This window comes from Poecile atricapillus, chromosome 6 (assembly GCF_030490865.1).
Source record: "Poecile atricapillus isolate bPoeAtr1 chromosome 6, bPoeAtr1.hap1, whole genome shotgun sequence".
In the NCBI taxonomy this organism is placed as follows: domain Eukaryota; kingdom Metazoa; phylum Chordata; class Aves; order Passeriformes; family Paridae; genus Poecile; species Poecile atricapillus.
Window position 1 is genome coordinate 7,911,523 of NC_081254.1, and position 20,966 is coordinate 7,932,488.

At 46.1% G+C, this 20,966-nt stretch overlaps 1 protein-coding gene across 2 annotated transcripts in view; it reads right to left on the minus strand.

Annotated features, from left to right (window-relative positions):
• Positions 1-7,664, minus strand: part of IPMK (inositol polyphosphate multikinase) — a 48,692-nt gene extending 41,028 nt beyond the window's left edge. The window contains exons 1-2 of one of the 2 annotated variants that reach the window (XM_058840816.1): positions 7,282-7,664; positions 3,046-3,131 (exon numbers count right to left, since the gene is read on the minus strand). In XM_058840816.1, the coding sequence (XP_058696799.1) occupies positions 3,046-3,131; positions 7,282-7,487 (292 nt within the window). In that variant the 5' untranslated portion in view covers positions 7,488-7,664. Of the gene's footprint in view, positions 1-3,045; positions 3,132-7,261 lie in introns of both variants that reach the window. The other variant, XM_058840815.1, reaches the window with a different exon arrangement.
• Between the last annotated feature and the right edge of the window lie 13,302 nt (positions 7,665-20,966).

Below are 20,966 nucleotides of genomic sequence, written 5' to 3' on the forward strand. Positions count from 1 at the left end.
CCTACGACCACTCCTCTGATGTATCCCCATTGGTTAGTGCTTTCACCACCCCTTGCCTTTAAAACCCGACGCACAGAGGTGCTCAGGGTCTCGGCTCAGACCTTTTCCCTGCAGTCCCAGCCCTTTCCCTCGTCATCGCTCCCTCGCCCTTGTAATAAAACTTGTTCCTGGGAAGTTGGAAGAGACTGAGTCCTCTCTCTCCTTTCGCTGCGACCTACGACCACTGGGATTTACAGAGCCTGATTGCGTGGAGCTCTGGAGGTTCCGTGCTGAGACAGCTTAAACTCGCACGGTTCCCCACTCTTGGCGTTGCCATCGGCCAGAGAGCTCAGGGCTAGCCAAAGAGCAAAAGGCCGTGAAGAACAGGCAGCATCAGAATTGTGATATTCCAGAAGGAAAGATACGCCCTTTTGTCGCCCTGAAAACTCAGCTTCTGAGCTTGCTGACATGGTTTTCTACAGACTTTCCCAGGACAGTAACTGTAAACATAGATATGTGTACATTCTTTCTGATACACATCTTGTGATGGACGTCTCTCACAGCCAGTGCAGTTGGGAAGGTGTTATCCTGACTATCCAATCCCTGGCCATGGTCAGAAACCTATAAATGCTGAGAGAAGAAATAAAGCTTTCTCTTCCTTTCACCACACCTCAAGCTGGGTTCATGTGATCTATTCGTCTCCAGCAGCAACACCCTTTGTTTCTGACCCAGGTACTGGGACACTAATTTTCATTCATGCTAGTATAAGGTGGGATGCAAAGGGAGCAATAACTCACCTACCTCCAGACAAAACAGTTCTAAGCACATATGAAAAAACAGGGGCAGAAATTAAAAAAAAAGTTTCAATTAATCCACATATACTAATGGACAACCACCTGCTTTGATCTTACCAACCAACCTGCTCTTTTGCCCTAACAAAGTGAGAGCTTGGGACTCACCGGTCTTATTTCACTTGTTTCATTTCTGCAGTGTTTCTCACCATTTCCTGTACATGGCCACCTTTTCAACAATTCTCTGGCTCAAGGAGAGGTAAAGAAACCTCAATATCTGGAGGTTCATCAGCCTTCTCCACAGTGATAATGTCTCTCTGATTATAGCCCACAAGATGGGTGAGCTCAGTCAGCAAGACAGGGCAGCCTTGCCATTGCTCCCATTGCTTGTCAGCTTAGTCACCCAAACTGCCAGAAGACTACCAGACAAGGAAGCTTTGCCATCTTTTAAATAGGTCAGATCAGTACACAAATGTCCAAAGAGCACTATCATGGTGCAAGGTAAATGTCAGGAATGAGAAGAAAGGCATTTCCCTTTTGGCAACTATGAGCTTTTGGATCAGCTCAAGCTGCATGTGAAACTGTACCTTATCCTGAACATCCCAACCCAAAGCAATTATTATCCTACAACAACAATATGTAGTGCTTAGATGTCTATAGCCCACATCACACAGTTCTTGCCTGAGAGTAAACATGACAGCAGTTAATCATTGAAAAGCAACAAATCCCCAAGACCCTTCTCCTGTACTTTCACCAATACAATACACATGCACATGCTCTCCTTCTCTTCTCCCACTAAAAAGCCTTCTAGTTCACACACAATTAATCATGTCTACATTTTTCCCTTTCTCTAGTATTTTTCAGGAATTGCCTAACCCCTTTCCAAGATGGCTTATAACCAAAAAAATTCAGTGTTGGAAGCAACCCAGCAAGGCCTTAGAAGACAGAATAGAAGCTTACTTTGGAAGTTACTAGTATTGAGACCTGACTTCTTCACAGCACAGTAATAAGTGTTACAGACACACCCTTCTCAAAGACTTTGCCCAGGATCTTGCTTATGGCTTGAGTCTAAGCCTAAACAAGCAAAATTGTAAAGTCTCTGATGTAAAGAGTTCATGTCCAAGCAATGCCTGAACTTACCCCTCTTACCTGCTGGCTTTAGGCAGAGACAGCACCTTACTGTCTTTGCCTGAGGATTTCACAGCACAGTAAGTAGCCTGGAGCCCAAAGGAGTCTTTTCAAGCTTTCTCCTTCTACTCAAGTTACCAGTCAGGCTGGACGGCATATTTCTTAACCTCATCTCAATAAGAGTCACAGAGAAACATAGAAAAATATTTACATTTAACTGGCTCCTAGTAACTCAAGAGCTGCTGTTCTGTCCCATCATAAGAATTATCAAATAATGCTACTATGCAAACACACTCTTCACTTAAAGCACCTTGCTTTGTTTATATGCGACATTTTCAAAAAATCTGCAAGGTCTTTTGGTAACTTAAATAAATACCCTTTTAGGGAAAAAGAAACCAACCAACCAAAATCCAAGCCATAACAAGTAGAGGATCTTAAGACTCCTCCTACACCAAGTATCAAAATTTAGATAGTTCTTTGTACCTAATAAGCAATGGAAAGGCATGGCATATCAATCTGACACATGAAAACCACATGACAGACTATCACAGGCAGGTAGGACACAGCAGGCTCCAGAACTGTTCACAGGAAAGCAACAGTTTTCCTGGTCTACACTTCTTAAAGTTACTGATAAAACAAACTGAAGATGAGCAATAGGAAAAATACAACCACTGAAGCTAAAACAACTTGAGAGTTTTGATTTTTATTGACTTTTTCAAGGAACTGAGTATTAATACAGTGAACAGAGCAATATTTCTAGCAGCAAAGCAGGCTAGGAAAAAGAGTAAAACATGCTCAATTTAGATGCAAGCAATTTTGAGAGACTTGTCTACATGAGAAAGTTGGGATCAAACACACAACCCTTTAAACATAGACAGGAGATAAGGCTTTTCAATAAATCTTAGATGCTGTGAAAGTTTTCTGTCCTATGGACAAATAAGCAAGCTTAAATCCTATGAATGAGTAGGTCTGGCATGAGGACTGACATTCAAGGAGCAGAAAGTTCTAGAGAACACACAGATACCATGGCAAGGTATTTAGGTTGCACTTTCCCAACTGCAAATGATAACGATGAACTTCTAACAGGAAGCACACCCCTCATTTCACCTGGAGCAAGCCAGCCTTCTCCACACTGTGGGACCCTCACCTTGTTGTAGAACTCTTGCTCCCTGGGACCACGAGGTGGCGGCTGCAACTGCTTCAGGACAGTTCCATCTGGATGCTGCAGTATGCCTACAAGAGAAGCATTTCCTTTAGGGCTTAGTTGTAATAGGTATGGCTTTCTTTTTTGCTTTCTTGTTTTTCCCCCAGAAATAGTGACTTCACCATCAAGCCTGTTGAAAAGCTGTACTGCTTCCACTGCACACAGTAAAGAAAAAATTATCCACTCCTACATATAACTCTTAGCAGAGGTTTCCTTGCATTCCTCTTATTTCTACCCATCCAATGATTTCCTGCGTGTAGTTCTGTCCAAGGCCAATACAGCACTGGGATTTGACATTAAAACTTGCCCAAAAACCCCATCATTAAGAAGATTACATAGACATTCCCTTTTTAAATAATTCATAAATTGTTTTCCAACAATGCCAAGATGTTAAAGGAGTACCACATTTAATGCATTGTCACTGCTAGAACAGAAATTAATGTCCTGTAGATGTACATCTATACTAGTGGCACAGCTAGAATATGTCTTTACAACAAGAAGTAGCATCCCTATAGCACTCCAAGCTATCAGATGCTACTATTTGTATCACCCATAATTACAGTACAGAATTTCATCCCAGCAATACCTTCATCAAGCCTGCACAAAAAAAACCTCCAAAATACCCTCATGAAACAGCCTTATGACTCTCCAGTCACCAGTATTTCTGAATACCTGCAAAATAAATGCAACTGAGTAGCTGAGGATACTCAAGAGATGGATGTAGGCAAGAACAGATAAAAGTAACTGTATTCCTCTGAAATGTGTACTGTGTTGCATCATGAGGTGCAAGGGAAAACCGAAAACCCACTTCTGGAAAATAAATTTTCTCTTAGGATTAATTTCTGGCTTTTCAGACAGGAATTTATTTTGCTTAGAAGGGTAGCAAAAATATCAACTGTATCCAAAATAGATTCTATTTTCAACTACCATGTGAGAAAACAGAAAAATGAGCCAGGAGCTTTGCATCCCTCTTAAAAACCATTACCTATGAATGGGCTCTGTTGCGCAGTCTTGGAAACTAAACAAAATCTTTAGAGACCAAGATATTTATTTTAAAACAACCACCAGACTTAGAATTGTTGTTTCAATAGTTTGCTATGCCAAAGATTTGCTTTTAAATTTGAGTAAAACAGCTCTCAAGTCATGTTTCTTGCATAAAGTTGGATTTTATATACTTTCCAAAACTAGAAAAATATTGCCATACATGTGCAGACTACCACATCTTCAAGACACAGCAGCTTGTGTTCCCCTCCCTGCAACCACTCTGCAAAGTGCACCAAGTACTTCAATGGAATGTGTTCTATATGCAAATTGTTAACAACCATATTAATATAAAATAGGTTAAACATTAAAATAGGTTTTATAACACATGCTCCTCAAAAATCTGCATTTTGGCTTTGATAAGCAGACAATCTACAAGGTAGAAAGACCAGGAAAAGATTGCTGGAAGCAGAATCCATACACTATTGGGTTGATACATATAAATTAAAGAGTTTAATATAAACTGACATCTAAAGTTCCCTCATTCTCTTCATTCTTTATGGACTAGAGCACTTACTGCACTGCTCTGTCACTGTGACTGGGGCAGACCTGAAAACCAGAGCCATGTTTCAACATTCACCACAAAGATGAAAACTCCATAACCTTCCCTTTGATCTACAACAAGAAGCAGAGATATCATCACCTGCAGATCATACTAACATATGGATGTTGGTCATGTGCCTGTTGTAGGCTTCCCAGGATTTTTCAGCACAGACAGGGAATAGAACTGGTTTAATATATGAAAAAGCAAATTAACATTTCTTATGAATCAGCAGAACTATGTTGAAAATAAAATCCTGGAATATTTCGCACAAACATTTCTCTCTGGCTGTTGGTTGCAGAGCTTGCTACCATTCCAAAATGAGCAAGCAAGTCACTCTGAAGGAGAATGGACCCTTTAGCTACAGAATCCTACTAATGGCTTGGAGCCCAGCATTTTGCAGGTACAGACACCAAACCACCAAACTCCTGCCAGGTGCAGGAGGCTCTATAAGGTGATATATCCACCAGTTTGTGTCTCTTTCTACACACCTACAGAATTAAGCCACAAGCCAAAGTCATTACTTTACTTACTACACACGATTTATCTGCAGGAAGTACTACTGCACACAGCATTCAACAAAAGGGCAGTCACAATGCACAGAAGCCTAATGTCTACACATGCATGCAGAGAGTCTGTGAGAAGCCTTTCTTTGCAAGGCAGTAAGAGTCACAGGAAACAAAGGGAAAAAGGAAGTTTATTCAGGAGAAAATTTACAGTGTACTTTTACTAAAAAAATAAAAGTTAAAAATACTTTGGATACCTTCAAGTCCTCTGTCTGTTTGTATGTGGGAATAGAAGGGAAAATCGAGTTAAAAAAATGAGAGCTGTGAGTACCAGAGCAGCTTTGGTCTTCACTTCAACACTAAACGGTTTTCAAGATGAGATCATCAACCATGGCAGTACCTCTTCAGAAAAGTCTTGGTCTTGCCCAAGTAGAGCTAACCCATTGGAGTGGCACCCAAAATATAGACGATCACCTGTGCTGTTTGATCTAACTGCAGTAAAACTGATGTACCAAAGGTGAAGCTCTCCCTGAAGTAGTCCTTTTTTTGCCTGATCCCACCTCATGCTATGATGTATGAGCACAGAACGCATACATCTTCAAGGATACAATGCACCCCCATCTACATTTTACGGCACCGTCTGCAGCGGGGGCAAGGAACAGGAATTACTTTTGTGTGGAGATTATCAGCAGCAAGCCATGCCATGGAAACAGGCTGTAGGTAAGACAAAGCACCCTTACTGCTGTAATTTCAGTCAGTGATGATTGAAAAAGATCTGAAGTTCAGCCCTTGGCAGGCGCAAAAAGAACGATTTTTTTTTTGAGATTATCTGCAGCAAGGCACACCACGGATGTAGACTGTAGATAAGACAAACTCACAGTGCCATTAGTGCTGTAATTTCACTCACTGATGGCTGACAGGGTTCTGTAATTCAGCCCTTGGCCTACTCAGCAGGGGCAGTTCCTACCACCTGGGTTTATAGGCAATACACCAGCAGGTACTCATTATAGGTACTCTCAGAGGGCACCTGCAAGTTGAATGGATGCATATCTTCCCTTTGGCTGAGAGGCAAGAATTGCCCCTAATGTGACATCCTGGAGAGGTGAGAAATGCCATTTGGCAACATTAACTTGGCCACTTGCTTTGGCACTGACCACTGCCTAAGCTAAAAGGCCCCTCATCAGAAGGGCCAACACCTTACTCCTCAACATGGAACTAAAACAGAAATTTAGAGCTAGTGAAAGGATATTTTAAAATGCTGTATCCTCAAGTATTTGTATTATTAGATCACTTCCTAGCCATTGGTTCAGGTTTATCATCAAATAAACAAGCTTAACCAATAGCTTAATAATAATAATAATAATAATAATAATAATAATAATAATAATAATAATAATAATAATTTGCTGAAGTTTCTGGTGGCCACAGGTTCAGGTGGTCTCGTTGGATAAACCACGTTTTTGACATATGTTCTGAGGGAACCAGCATGCTGTTACCTGAACTCCCACTTTTAAAAAAGTGCCTGATAAAATGAAGCTAAACGGCGTAAGTCATTCGGTTCAAGGGTGCCTGATAACTATCACGTCTTGACAGACTAATGCCATTTAGGAAAAGCACCAGAATAATTAAATTTGGCAGCGGTTACACCGCTCCATCCACAGCCTGTGCGTAGCGGGGAGCTCGGCCGGGCCACTACCCTCCCCCCGCGCCACCTCCGGCCTTCCCAGGGAGGCTCCGATCCCTCAGCACTACCCCAAGCCCCAGCACCGACCACCCGCGCTGCTGCGGCACCTCTAGCGGACAGGTGCGGGCAAAGCCCAGCGGCGAGAGCACGGCAAAGGCGGCGGCGAGTCCTGCGCTCGCCCCCCGGCGTCGCTGCCGCCTTCACCGACCGCCAGCACGGAGCTGCCCCTTCGTCGCCGGGGCGTGAGGGAAATCGAAGCCAAATCCGTCACAGCCGGTCTGGGAGAATTCAGGTAAACGGAGGGTAGAGTGGGGTAGAGTGAAAGAACCTCCTCACAGGTGACCCGGCCAGGCCCGCCGCCCCCTCCCCGCGCCCATCGCCGCTCACCGCCTTTATCCTTGCCGTACATGTGCCCGGCCACCTGGTGCGACAGCGGCACGCATCCGTTCAGCGCCGGCCGCCGGCCGTCCCCCGCCGCCGCGGAGTCCGGGGAGGCGCTGAGCACTGGCTGGGCCGCGGCCTCGGCCTCCTCCGTCTCGCCGCGCCCGCCGCCTGCGCAGCACCCGCGCCCGCCCTCGGGGCGCCCCGCCGGCCGTGGGGGCTCTGTGGCCATGTCCCGGCGGTGTGGGGGGCTGGCGGCGGCGGGCGGGGGTGGCCGCGCTCTGGCGGCGGCTGCGGCCAGACCTCAGCGGGCCCTGCGAATCAGGGCGCGGACAGCGAGGCCCCGCAACTCCATCACCCCGCACCGGGCCGCCCGCCCACCCCGCACGGGGCAGCGACTGTCACCGCCCCGCCCCAGGCGTGGCTCCGCCTCCGCCGCCCGGCCTGGCCCGACTCGCAGCGGGACCGCCGCTCTGGTGACGGTGAGGGTGGCATTGGTGGCGCCGCGTGGGGCGCGGCCCCGGGAGAAGGCCTAGACGGGCGGCGCCGGTTCAGCGGACGCAGGAGAAGGTAGCAGGGCCCGGCGCAACCGCCGAACCGGCCCCGAGCCGCAGAGCGGCCGGGGACCCTGACCCCGCCCGCACCCCCGGCCGGGCCGGCAGCCCTTGCTCCCCCGCGAGTGCCGGCAGACCCGTGCGGTAGCGGGCAGGGGTGGTTCTCCACTGATTGTCGGTAACCTGAAATACCCCCGAATCCTCTTCGTTTTTAAATAATCTGTCGTCACGCCGGGGTTTGTTCAGTTTCTCTCCAGCAGATCGGAGATCGCAAGTGCAATCCAACCGAGCTATGCGAACAGTATAAAAATTCACAGTTGACAAAGCCTTTAAAGCAGCCTCAACCAGAACTTTTTCACACATTCCACGTGCTGGTCTTGCATTGGAGATGAGCGCACCTGGCCCAACACCAGATTAAACTGGATAACAGATTAATCTCTAAATTCAAATCTTACCTCCCCATGGACAGAGGAAGGTATGCATAGTCATTCAGGATCCCAAAGCTTGGCTAGGAAACTTCATTAACACTTCACTAGGGCTCATATCAGCTCTGTTTAGCAGCCTGTAAATACTGCCTTTTCTTTTTGCTGTTTCTTTCCCTTATAAAATTAGCAGATCTCTGTGAGTATTAAATCTGCACTTTTGCTGTGATATATGCCAGTCTCAAGTTCTGTTTAGTATTAGTAGGACACAGAAACAGGAAAAAAAGGCCAGAGACAGGAAAATTATTTAAGATTCAAAATTATTTAAAAAATATTTAAAAATTATTATTAAAAAATATATTTTTGCAGATATAAGTTGTTTTCCCAGGTTGTATAAAATGGCCTGATGCATATTCAAGAATTGGCACTGACATCAGAGAAGCCTCAATATGGTGAGCTTGGCTATTTACCACCCCATCCTGTAGCCCAGAGATGTGGCAGGTGGTTGGGAGAAGTGATGGCAATTTAAGGGATTTACTGGGGAAATTAGAGTATCAGAAAAGCAGGACGGTCACAGGGAAAATTAGGACTTGAAGAGTGAGAGAAAGGAGCAAAACATAAATCTGTTGAAACTGAGTTTCTTAGTTCATTGTTCATGGAACCGTTTGTTTTACACTCTTAATTGGATAAGGTTGTGCAGACGGGAATTGCAACTCAGGAAGATCCTTACTGAAGTAACGAGGCTGGGCAGAAAACATTTCTCCCTCCTGATATCATCTTCTCATCAGTCATTACTGTCCAGCCCTAAAGATTAGGAGCCAGATGGGTGCAAAAGTAAGCTCCTGTCTTCAGATACTTGATGAATTTTCCCAGGGGGTGCTGGCACACGAGAGAAATGCCACAGATTGGCCAACTCTTGCACAAGAATTAGTGAGATGTACAGCGAAAAAAAAAGCACAAGTGTGTGTGTCTGGCAGAGAGGAGGCTCCCAGTCTTGACAGCAGTAACTGCCACAAGGTTTGGATGCCAACCTGAGCCTTGCAGAAAGATATTTCCCTCTGCAAAGATGTGAAGCACTTCAGCTATCTGGGTCTAAACACAGAAAAACAGATGGCATTTCAAACTTACCTAAGTGCCCATCTAACAATGCAATCTGCCTGAACTCAAAATCTCAATGGAAAAAAAAATTGAATTAAAAGGCAAAAAAACATGGAATTTAAAGATTATTCAAGCAGCTAGTCCTCAACAGATAGTTCTAGATATTATTGCAGCTAACAGAAGTGTGCCTGGAGGACATTAAAAGAAATAGGAAAGCATGAGTAATTAGAATAAGCAAACACTGCCTCCTTCCTTTTCCCTGACATTTGCTTTAGTCAGATTTATGCGTATAGAAATCAAGTGACGTGAGTGAGACTATCCTCCACTCACTCATTCCACCCTCACACTTCAGCACATGGAGTTCGCTAAACTTTCTGGGAACTTCTCCTAAAATGAAGCAAGTGAAACAGAGAGAATAGCAGAAATGGCAAGTAATTTCTTTCTCCACAGTGTGATACTGTAAGAGATTGCACTGAAAACTGAACCTACCAGCAAGATTCCTGAGGAAACTTCTCATCTCCAGGCTGTGACTGCACTCCAAGAGAGAGCAGAAGAGGCTGTGAACAGCTCCTAAAGGAGGGGCATTTGTTTGAGAATCTCCTCCAATTCCCCTGATAAAGTGCATTTAGTAAAATTGTACTTAGTTCTGGATTACTCTTTCTCACTGTTGCTGAAAATCAGTTTTACCTCATTCAGTCTGATGACAATGTACAGACTAACAATGCCTAGAAAAACCAGGACTGCATTTGTGCTGCGAGAGGATGCGCCATGAGCAGATTGCACAGTTGCCCCAAACTGAGCTGAGATTACAAAATAATCACTTTCTGCTGAAATAAAGGCCTTTTCTAAACACAAAAGCTAGTTAATAACTAACCACAAGGCACATGGTAGTTTAGTACAAGAAATAAGCTCCTATTAAATGGAAGTGCAAGAGGATATTAGGTGAACAGTAGTGGTTCTGGGTCTTCACCAAATTATCGGTACTCTAGAAGTATGCTGACAGCAAACTCTGCTGGATTTTTCACTGTACTTTCACATGGTTCACAGCCACCTTTTCCATACCTCACCAAAAATACTGCTCTTTTGCCAGAGCAATGCTTTCTGCGCAAGGTCTGTGTGAGAGACATGGATCCTGCTACCCACAGAGCCACTTCCTGTATCAGGCTGCCATATGTGCGTAGCTCCTGCCAGCCCAACAGATTGCAACAGAGCTGGCCAAGACTGTACATGTGGGCATGAGAACAAATGTCCATCACCCAAATCACTTATTTGCTGGACAGGCGGAAGCATCTGCAGTGGAGCTCCTGCAGACAGGGAGGCCTGTCCCACTCACACAATGCAAGACAGACAGCATTGCAGCAGCATGGAAATTGTAGCTGCATTGCAGCTCTTTTTTCTTGCCATTTCAAAGCAGAAGTGTTGCTGTATTGTGACCTCTTAAAATCACTCGGGGTGGTTAATGCTTAGTTAAATTCACCTAAGTTCTGTTCTGTTTTGTTCTTGTTAAGTGAAGGAAAATCTAAACTTACCCTTATCTGCTGCAGCTGTAAAATTCAAGTGTGCCGTCCTGTTTTCTTTCCCAGCTGTGGCCATGTCACTTAGGCAACATGCCCCACAATGATTAATATTTTACCTGGCAAATGGAGGCAAACCCTTTGACACTACTCTCCTCCCTGGTGTTATAAATACATATTATAATATTGGATTTTTGTAAGTATTAAGATGAATATGTATAATATTAGAATGGCTTTGCTGTGTGAATGTAGTTTTTTTCTCCTGCTATTAGCAGAAATTTAGGCATGAGTGGTAATAGTCGATATAGTATGTTAGAACTGCCTGCTGGTTAGGATAACCACCAGTGAAGAGATGATGGGAACCTGGCTGCTATCAACGCTCACCGCCTGTGGAAAGGAGTCAAAGCACAAATTAAAAGATGATAAGGAGAGGATTAAAACTGCAAGCCAAGAAATGTGCATGCTCTAAAAAGGTGGATCCAAGGAGTAGCCATGCAAAATAGTTCCTGGAAGATGTAAACTAGTTAATGGAAAAATTTGAATATGCATAAAGTCTATGAATATGCATCAAGGTGATGCAATAGAAATGGTATATAAAGGGTGTTACTGAAACACCAAACATGCTCTTGGGAGAGTGCCAAGCACCCGGCTGTTATTTCTTTTATTATCTGTGTCTCTTATTGTCTTTATTAAACCTTTTCAATTTTACCAGGAGAGTGAACCTCATTTTTCACACTGGCAACTGGTCCATTTGGGTTTTCTAGAATGAAAATAAAGGCATACTGTCAAAAGTCAACCTTCACTCTCTGTCATAATATGGTGGTAGATTTAAATATGGTACATTTAAAAAATTACTGCAAGGTTAACTCATAACAGTTGTGTATCTTCTGTATCACCTTTTCTACAATCAGAACTGCAGATGTAAATTTGGGGAGGTCTGTTCTGTAATAGTGCGGAGGGTTAGGTTAGTTTGTTCCTTCCCACCAATGGAATTTTTGGCCATTAGTTGTGGGGACACCTGATTGCTGGTACTTGTTGGGTGCTTGAGAAACACAAGGAGTTAGGCTGGAAGCAGGGGGGAAGGGGGGAAGGAGGGCAGGGGAGGGGGAGAGCAGGGGCAGCTAGGGGTTGGCTGGTTTCTTGTGCTAAAGAGTTAGACACTCTCTCGGAGCTGTTGGGGCTTGGAGAAGGGAATTTGCCATCACCCAGAAGGCGCTGCTGCTGTTTCTTCTTTCTTCGTTTGTGGGCCTCGCACCCCCTGTCCTGCCAGGACATGCGGCAGTGCCAGCCACCGCTGCGGAGCTGCTGATAAACCTCAGCCACCAGCCCAGGAGTTCTGCTCATTCCTGCCGTTCCAGCTGGCTAATCTGCCGAGTCCTGCAGGAGCACCGGGACTGACTGCCCCAGGAGGTTTGTGAAGCAAAAGCCTCTCCTCCATCCTTTCCCATCTTGGCCGAGAAGGCTGTCACGGGGTTCCTAGTTCTCTTTTGTTGTTAATGCTGTAGTTAATTGTTTGTTTGCCTTGTTATATATACTACATATAGTAAAGAACTGTTATTCCTATCCCCAGCTCTCTGCCTGAGAGCCCCTTGATTTCAAAATTATAATAATTCGGAGGGAGGGGGAAGTCTATATTTTCACTCCAAGGGAGGCTCCTCCTCTCCCTACAGGACACCTGTCTTCCAAACCAAGACAGATTTGGTGCCCAAATCTGAGAGCCCGAGGCCACTAAGAGAGAAAGGCTGAAAAAGGAATAACAGTTCTTAAATAACATGTTTGGGGTTTTTTTGTGCTGAATATAGAAAGCTCATTAGGTGATATCATATGGTCTAGATTACCCAGCTTTTGGTGGCATGTGGTCACGGCTACACTTCTCCCATTTGCTGTGCCTTACCTAAACATGGGTCCTATAACTAAAGCTACTGTGGCTGTTATTCAGTTTGTTTTATGTGTTAATAAGGTGAGAAATTAATGGATTTTTAACTTTTTCTGGAAGGCAGGCACATGGATTCAGAGCTATTACACATTAACTGTATGTTTTTGGGGTTACTTTAATAATGGTACTTACTGTGAGGAAATGACCCTAGGGGAAATTTTCCCCCAACTCTTTGGGTCTACCCCACCAATTTTTGAAGGGTTCAAATCTTCTCTAAATGCCAATGATATCATACAGTGGCTGGTGTTGCTGATATGCCTGTTCTGTTTAGCATTCAGAGATAAGGGGAGATTGACTTGGATAACCACCCTGACACCTACCCCAGAGACAAAGGATGCTGCCCCAGAGCCTGACCCTGCCTCACAGCCCACCTCAGAAATGAACCACCCAGAATGGATGGGGGCTGTGGTGAGAGAGATACATGAGATGGGCCAGATGCTAAAGGAGTGCATTTGCTCAGCTGTTGGGAAACCCTCCCCGTGCCTCAAAGAGGGAGAGTCTGATGGTGCAGCAGTAGAACCCACAGACGTTACAACCATCCAGGTTCCAGCTGAACCACAAGGGCAGTCACAGCCAGCAGCTGTTGCCCCTGTGGAAACAAGGAAGTCTAAGATGAAATCACAGCACCCTGTCGATAAGCATAAGAAAGAGAGGCCCTCACCACCCACAGGGGAGCCAGAGGTTGAGATCATCACCAAGTCTCTGACATATGACAGTCTCTGTAATCTGCAAAAAGACATTGTGAGGCAGAGGCCTGAGTCTTATGCAACCTGGTTACTTCGGGTCTGGGACCTTATGGGTACAGGCGTGCAGCTGGATGGTGGTGAGGCAAGGAATGTGGGACCCTTGACGCAGGACTCAGGTGTGAATCAGATATTTGTCAGGGAGCAAGGGCCCCTTTCCCTCTGGGAGTGGCTTTTGATGAGTGTAAGAGAGAAGTTTATCCACAGAAAGAAAACAGAAGAGCACTATCATAGAAGGGGCTAGAAAACCATTGAGAAAGAGATCAAACAACTGAGAGAAGTGGCGGTATTAGAAGGCCTTTTTGAGAGGGGTGGACAGCATGATAATGACCCAGACAAAGTCAGGTGCACTGGGCACATGTTGTGGAATCTGGCAAATCTAGGGCCAGGTGAATACACTACCTTCATTGCAATGATTAATGCTGATAACATCCGAGAAACAGTGGCTTCTGTTGCCAACAAGCTTAGAAATTTGGAAAGTATGATCAATGGCCTGCAGCAGGCTCGGGTCTCTGCTGTGATTAAGAGCCTCCAAGAGGAGATGAGGGAAATGAGGGAGGAGATGAGGAAGAACAGTTCCCATATGGCACCAGTGCAAGTCACAAGCCCCAAACTCCAAGCACAATGTCCCCCAGCTAGAGAGAGAGGGTACACCCCACGAGCTGAGCTGTGATTCTTTCTGCATGACCATGGGGAAGACATGGGAAAATGGGATGGGAAACCCACTTCTTCCCTGGCAGCACGAGTGGGTCAACTCAGGGAGGGAACCATTAACCAGAAGAAAAGGTCCACTAAAATGAAGGTAGCCTCAACCTCCCATGACCAAACTGCCAGATATTACAGAAAGAAGGATGATCTGTCGGATCCCATTGAAGGAACCTCTAGCATGTATGCCCAGAGAGGAGAAAATAACCAGTGCTAGAGAGGCCCTGCTTCTAGCCAGGAAGAGGCACAGGAAAACCGGGTCTTTTAGACAGTGTTTTTGTGCTGGATATAGAAACCTGATCGCCATGCACATCAGAGCCACAAAAATACAAAACTTTAGTTGATGCTGGTACACAGTGTACTCTAATGCCATCAGGACGTGTGAGGGCAGAACCTGTTTCCATTGCTGGGGTGATGCAGGGATCACAGCAATTGACTCTGTTGGAAGCCGAGGTGAACCTGACTGGGAAGGAGTGGCGGAAACATCCCATTGTGACTGGCCATGAGGTCCCGTATATTCTGGGCGTAGACTTCCTTCGGAATGGCTATTACAAAGACCCAAAGAGACTCAGGTGGGCTTTTTGAATAGCTGCTGTGGAAGCAGAGGACATTAAGCAACTGAACACTGTGCCTGGACTATCAGATAACCCATCTGTAGTAGGACTCCTGAAGGTGGAGGAGCAACGAGTACCAATCTCCACCTCAACAGTGCACCACCAGCAGTATCAGATAAATCAAGATGCTGTGATCCCCATCCACAAAATGATCCATGAGCTGGAAAGCCAAGGGGTAGCCAGCAAAACCCATTCACCCTTCAACAGTCCCATTTGGCCTGTGAGCAAATCTGAAGGAGAATGGAGATTAACTGTGGACAATCGTGCCTTGAATGAAGTGACTCCACCACTGAGTGCTGCCATAACGGACATGCTGGAGCTCCAGTATGAGCTGGAGTCCAAGGCAGCAAAGTAGTATGCCACTACTGACATTGCTAACACGTTTTTCTCCATTCCCCTGGCAGCAGAATGCAGGCCTCAGTTTACTTTCACCTGGAGGGGCATGCGGTACACCTGGAAACGACTGCCCCAGGGGTGGAAGCACAGCCCTGCCATCTGCCATGGACTGATCCAGGCTGTCCTGGAAAAGGGTGAAGCTCCAGAACATCTGCAGTACATTGATGACATCATTGTTTGGGGGAACACAGCAATGGAAGTATTTGAGAAAGGAGAAAAGATCATCCAGATTCTGCTAGAAGCCGGCTTTGCCATCAAGAAGAACAAAGTCAAAGGACCTGCTTGAGAGATCCAGTTCCTGGGGGTAAAGCGGCAAGATAGACAGTGTCAGATTCCCACTGAGGTCATCAATAAGATCACTGCAATTTCTCCACCGAAGAGCAAGAAGGAAACACAAGCTTTCCTAGGCGACAAAAGTTTTTGGAGGATGCACATTCCCAAGTACACCCAGATCGTGAGCCCTCTCTACCTGGTTACCCACAAGAAGAATGATTTCCAGCGGGGCCCTGAACATCAACAAGCCTTTGCCCAGATCAATCAGGAGATTGCTCATGCAGTAGCCTTTGGCCTAGTTAGGACAGGACCAGTTGTGAAGAATGTGCTCTACTCTGCAGCTGGGAACAATGGTTTGTCCTGGAGCCTTTGGCAGAAAGTGCCTGGTGAGGCCGACCACTGGGATTCTGGAGTTGGAGCTACAGAGGGTCCGAAGCCAACTACACTCCTACAGAGAAGGAAATCTTAGCTGCCTATGAAGGAGTCCAAGCCGCCTCAGAGGTGATTGGCATGGAAGCACAACTTCTCCTGGCACCCCAACTACTGGTGCTGGGTGGATGTTTAAAGGAAAGGTTCCTGCTACCCAACACACCACCGACACTACATGGAGCAAGTGGATTGTCCTCATTACACAGAGCGCTCGTATTGGAAACCCAAATCGCCCTGGGATTTTGGAAAGAATTACAAACTGGCCTGAAGGTGAAAACTTTGGTCTCACTGATGAAGAGGAGCATGAACAAGTGACATGGGCTGCAGAAGCTCCACCATACAACCATCTGCCAGCAGAAGAAACATTATGCTGTTTTAACTTATGGTTCCTGTCACATCATAGGGATGAATCAAAAGTGGAAAGGAGCCATATGGAGCCCCACACACCAGGTCACAGAAGCTACTGAAGGAGAAGGTGGATCAAGCCAACTTGCTGAACTCAAAGCCGTTCAACTGGCCATGGACATAGCTGAAAGAGAGAAGTAGCCAAAGCTCTACCTCTACTCTGATTCATGGATGGTAGCCAATGTTCTGTGGGGATGGCTGGAAAGATGGAAAAGGGCCAATTGGCAGCTTAGGGGAAAACCAATCTGGGCTGTTGATGAGTGGAAAGACATTGCCACTTGGGTAGAGAAGCTACCTGTGAAAGTCTGTCATGTAGGTGCCCATGTCCCCAAGAGTCAGGGTAATGAGGAGCACTGAAATAATGAACGGGTGGATCAGGCTGCAAAGATAGAGGTGTCAAAGATAGACCTAGATTGGCAACACAAGGGAGATGGGCCCATGATGCCTCAGGTCATCAGGGTAGAGATGCCACCTATAAGTGGGCACGAGACCGAGGGGTGGATCTAACGATGGACAGTATTTCTCAGGTTATCCATGACTGTGAGACGTGTGCCACGATCAAGCAGGCCAAGAGGTTGAAGCCCCTATGGTATGGTAGGCAGTGGTCCAAATATAAGTATGGGGAGGTCTGGCAGATTGACTACATCACACTGCCCCAAACCCGCCAAGGCAAGCGCCACGTGCTCACAATGGTAGAAGCCACCACTGGATGGTTGGAAACCTACCCTGTGCCTCACACCACTTCCCAGAACATCATCCTGGGACTTGAAAAGCAGGTCCTTTGGAGGCATGGTACCCCTGAGAGGATTGACTCAGACACGGGACTCATTTCAAAAATAGACTTATAAACACCTGGGCTAGGGAACACAGCATTGAGTGGGTGTATCCTATCCCTTATGCACTAGCAGCTGGGAAAGTTGAACGGTGCAATTGCCTGCTTAAAAGCAGCTTGAAGGAACTGGGTGGGGGGGACTTTCAAGAACTGGGAGATTAATTTAGCAAAGGCCACATGGTTAGTGAACACCCAAGGTTCCACTAACCGAGCAGGCCCTGCCCAATCTGAGCCCTTGGGAACAATAGATGGACATAAGGTTACAGTGGTATATATGAGAGGAATACTGGGAAAACTGTTTGGGTTGATCCTGCATCTAGCAAAGACAGTCCCATTCATGGGGTTGTCTTCCCTCCAGGACCAGGCTGCATCTGGTGTGTGAGGCAAAAGGGTGCATACCTCAAGGGGACCTTGTTTTAGGGTGAACTACCCATGACACTGCTTGTATCTGTATCTGCACATACATATGTATCTAATTAAGTGGATGTTTGTATATAACTTAAAAGTTTAAATTTTGATGTAACATTTTGGTATGGGAAAAAATTCGGGGTGGATAATGTTGGGGGTTGGGTGTCCTTCCTTTTGTTTTGTCTCACCTATGGAAATTTTTGCCCATTAGTTGTGGGGAAACCTGATCACTGGTACTTGTTGGGTGCTTGAGAAACACAAGAAGTTTGGCTGGCTCCAGGGGGGAAGGGGGGCAGGAGTGGGGGAAGGCAGGGGAAGCTGGAGGCTAGCTGGTTTCTTGAGCTAAAAAGCAAGACACTCTCTCAGAGCTCTTGTGGCTTAGAAAAAAGAATTCACCATCACCCAGACAGAGTGGCTGCTGCTGCTGCTTCTTTCTTCTTCGTTTGTAGGCCTCACACCACCCTGTTCTGCCAGGACATGCAGGAGTGCCAGGCACCACCACAGGGCTTCTGATATACCTCATCCACTGACCCAAGATTTCTGCTCATTCCTGCTGTTCCTGCTGTTCATAGTCCGCCAAGTCCTGCAGGAGCACTGGGACTGACTGCCCAAAAAAGTCTGTGAAACAAAACCTCTCCTCCATCCTTTCTTGTCTCAGCCAAAAAAAGCTGTCACGAAATCCCTAGTTCTGTTTTGTTGTTAATGCTGTAGTTTGTTTACCTTGTTATACATACTAGTAAAAAACTATTATTTGTATCCCCAGATTTCTGCCTGAGAGCCCCTTGATTTCAAAATTATTGTAGTTCAGAGAGAAAGGGTCTACATTTTCATTACAGAAAAGGCTCCTGCCCTCCCTAGCAGACACTTGTCTTCTAAACCAAAACAAAGATACAAGTACTATAAAAGTCAGAAGCTCATTTCAAAAGTTCTTCTTGGATCCTTGGATTTTATTTTCTTCTTGATGATCAATAAAGAAAAAAAGCCAAGTGTTTGAAGGAAAAGTTCATTTTTGAACTGAGAGTAGGTTAAGGGCTGGGAAGCAAATGAAAGAGCTTTGATGGAAGAGAAGAGGCAAAGTGGGTGTTTGCTGAGACTGGTTTTAGTCAACATCTTCATTCAAAACCTGCAGAAGGGAGAGTGCACAAACTCTCCAGGTCTATGGGGTTATCCCAGGTATCAGGCGTTCTGGGAAGCCTGTACCTCTCAAGTACCTCAGCCTATGGGGAAAGAGAGAAGGGACAAGTGGCTGGGAATTAGGATAAAAGGGTGGCTGCGCCCTCCAAAAATTTGAGAGACCCCAGGGGAATGCCCCATGGCCTCTTCCTTTATTCGAATAAAGTAAAAGTAAAAGGACTCCTCTCTCTCCTTTTTGGACATAAACCTCTGGTGTTTGTGTATTAATTTTCCTGACAATTTTTGAGGGCTTAGTCCAGGATATTTCCACCGTCCGGGGCGGCAAGCAGCAAGCGGAGCTGAAGGTGCCCCACCCAGTTTCGGTGATCAGCTCCCCTTGGTGGTGGTCGGCACTGGGCGATCGATTGGGTTCCTGAGACTGTCCAGGAGACAGACGAGTGGCGGAACAGGGGGGTCCATGAAGAGTTCACAGGGAAGGACCACTGAAAATCTCACCGGTGAGTAAAATGGGATCTTCAGGGGGCAAGCCTGGGAGGGCACCCATGAAAAGTAGCACAGGCAAGCCTGGGAGGGCACCTGACGCTGCACTCTATGGCTTTCCAAGCCTCGGGCTAGCTCCAAATCACTTGGCCGATGGCAGCGCCAAGAGTGGGGAATGGCACGGGAACGACGGTCCACGTTCCGAACCTCCAGAGCTCCCTGCACTCGGGCCCTGTAGATCCCAGGCGTCGCAGGTTTCAGTAAAGGGATGGAGGAGGCTCAGAGTCTCTTTGTCTTCCCAGGAACAGGTTTTATTGAAGGGTAAAGGGAGTGATGACAGGGAAAGGACTGGGATGGTGAGAAAGGAGAGCAACTGAGCCCTGAACCTCTCTGTGCTACCAAATTTAAAGAGGGGAGGGTACAAACTGAAAACCAATCAGAACACAACCTGGGAGGAGACGAAGGAGGGGTTTACAACACTCGGGACCAATGGGAGGAAAGCATGGGTGGGACGGCAGCCACAACACCAATGGGGCCTTGAGTAGGGGATGAAGGGCATGGAAAACACTGGAACAAAGGGCAGGATTAACAGTGACGGACAAGGGCTAGGGGCAGGCTGAGGGTGATAGGCAGGGAAGGTTCAGGAACAAAGGGAGGGGTTTACAAATTTGACAACTGGGCAAAACCATTATGTAACAGTAACAGGGGGATAACAGGAACATATCATCAAATCACACAAACAGAATTAGCAAACAGAATGCAACAGGCACCCATGGAGGGTAGCACAGGTAGAATAAGGCCCCATGGAGGGTTGCAATGGTACAGCCAGGAAGGGGTCCCAGCAAAGGGGATGATGATCCCATAATACCCCCAGAGAGTCCCTTGGGGAGAATGCTGAGATCTTGGAACAGATTATGCATACACAGAGAAGTAACTATGGAGATGGTGGTAAAATATTGTTATTATGTATGGCCAGAGTATAAGTTGCCAAATGGACTTATATGGCCACCCTAGAAAACAGATAGAATTCATTGGTGTTGAATTCTGTGGAGGTATCTAGAGGAGAATTGGAAAGGATGGATTGAAATGGAATGTGGAACAACAGGAGAAATCTATGTGTTAAGAAAAAAGGAGAAGAGGAAAAAGGGGGGGAAGAGGAAAATGGTGAAAATTGAGGTGTTTTTCAGCATCTTCCCCTGTCTTGTCTTCCGGTGTTGCCAGCTGACCCAGGGCCAGCTGCAGATCCACTGTATCCTCACCTTCCAGAGCAAAGGGATCAAGGAAATGCTGTTCCTACAGCTCCACCTGAGAATAACAATGGTGTAGGGGGAGGGGAGCTGTTGCTGCTGAAGATGAATAGATCACACGGACACAGGTCGAGGTGTGGTGAAAAGAAGAGCAGAGTTTATTTTTCCTCCCAGGATTTATAGGCTTCTGACCATGGCCAGGGATTGGATGGTCAGGATAACACTTTCTCACTGCACTGGCCATGAGAGATGTCCATCACAAGATGTGTAACAGAAAGAATGTACACATATCTATGTTTATAGTTACTGTCCTGAGAAAGTCCTTAGAAAACCATGTCAGCAAGCTCAGAAGCTGAGTTTTCAGGGTGACAGGGAGCAGCATATCATATCACCCCCTAGAACTAGAAGGGGTCTCAAGAATCTACGCTCGGAGGGGAAATAAGGGGCGTCAAGAAAGAGTCTTGACAATAGGGGATGGACGGATTGTGTTGGTGTGCTGGAACAGAATTGGTTAATGGGGA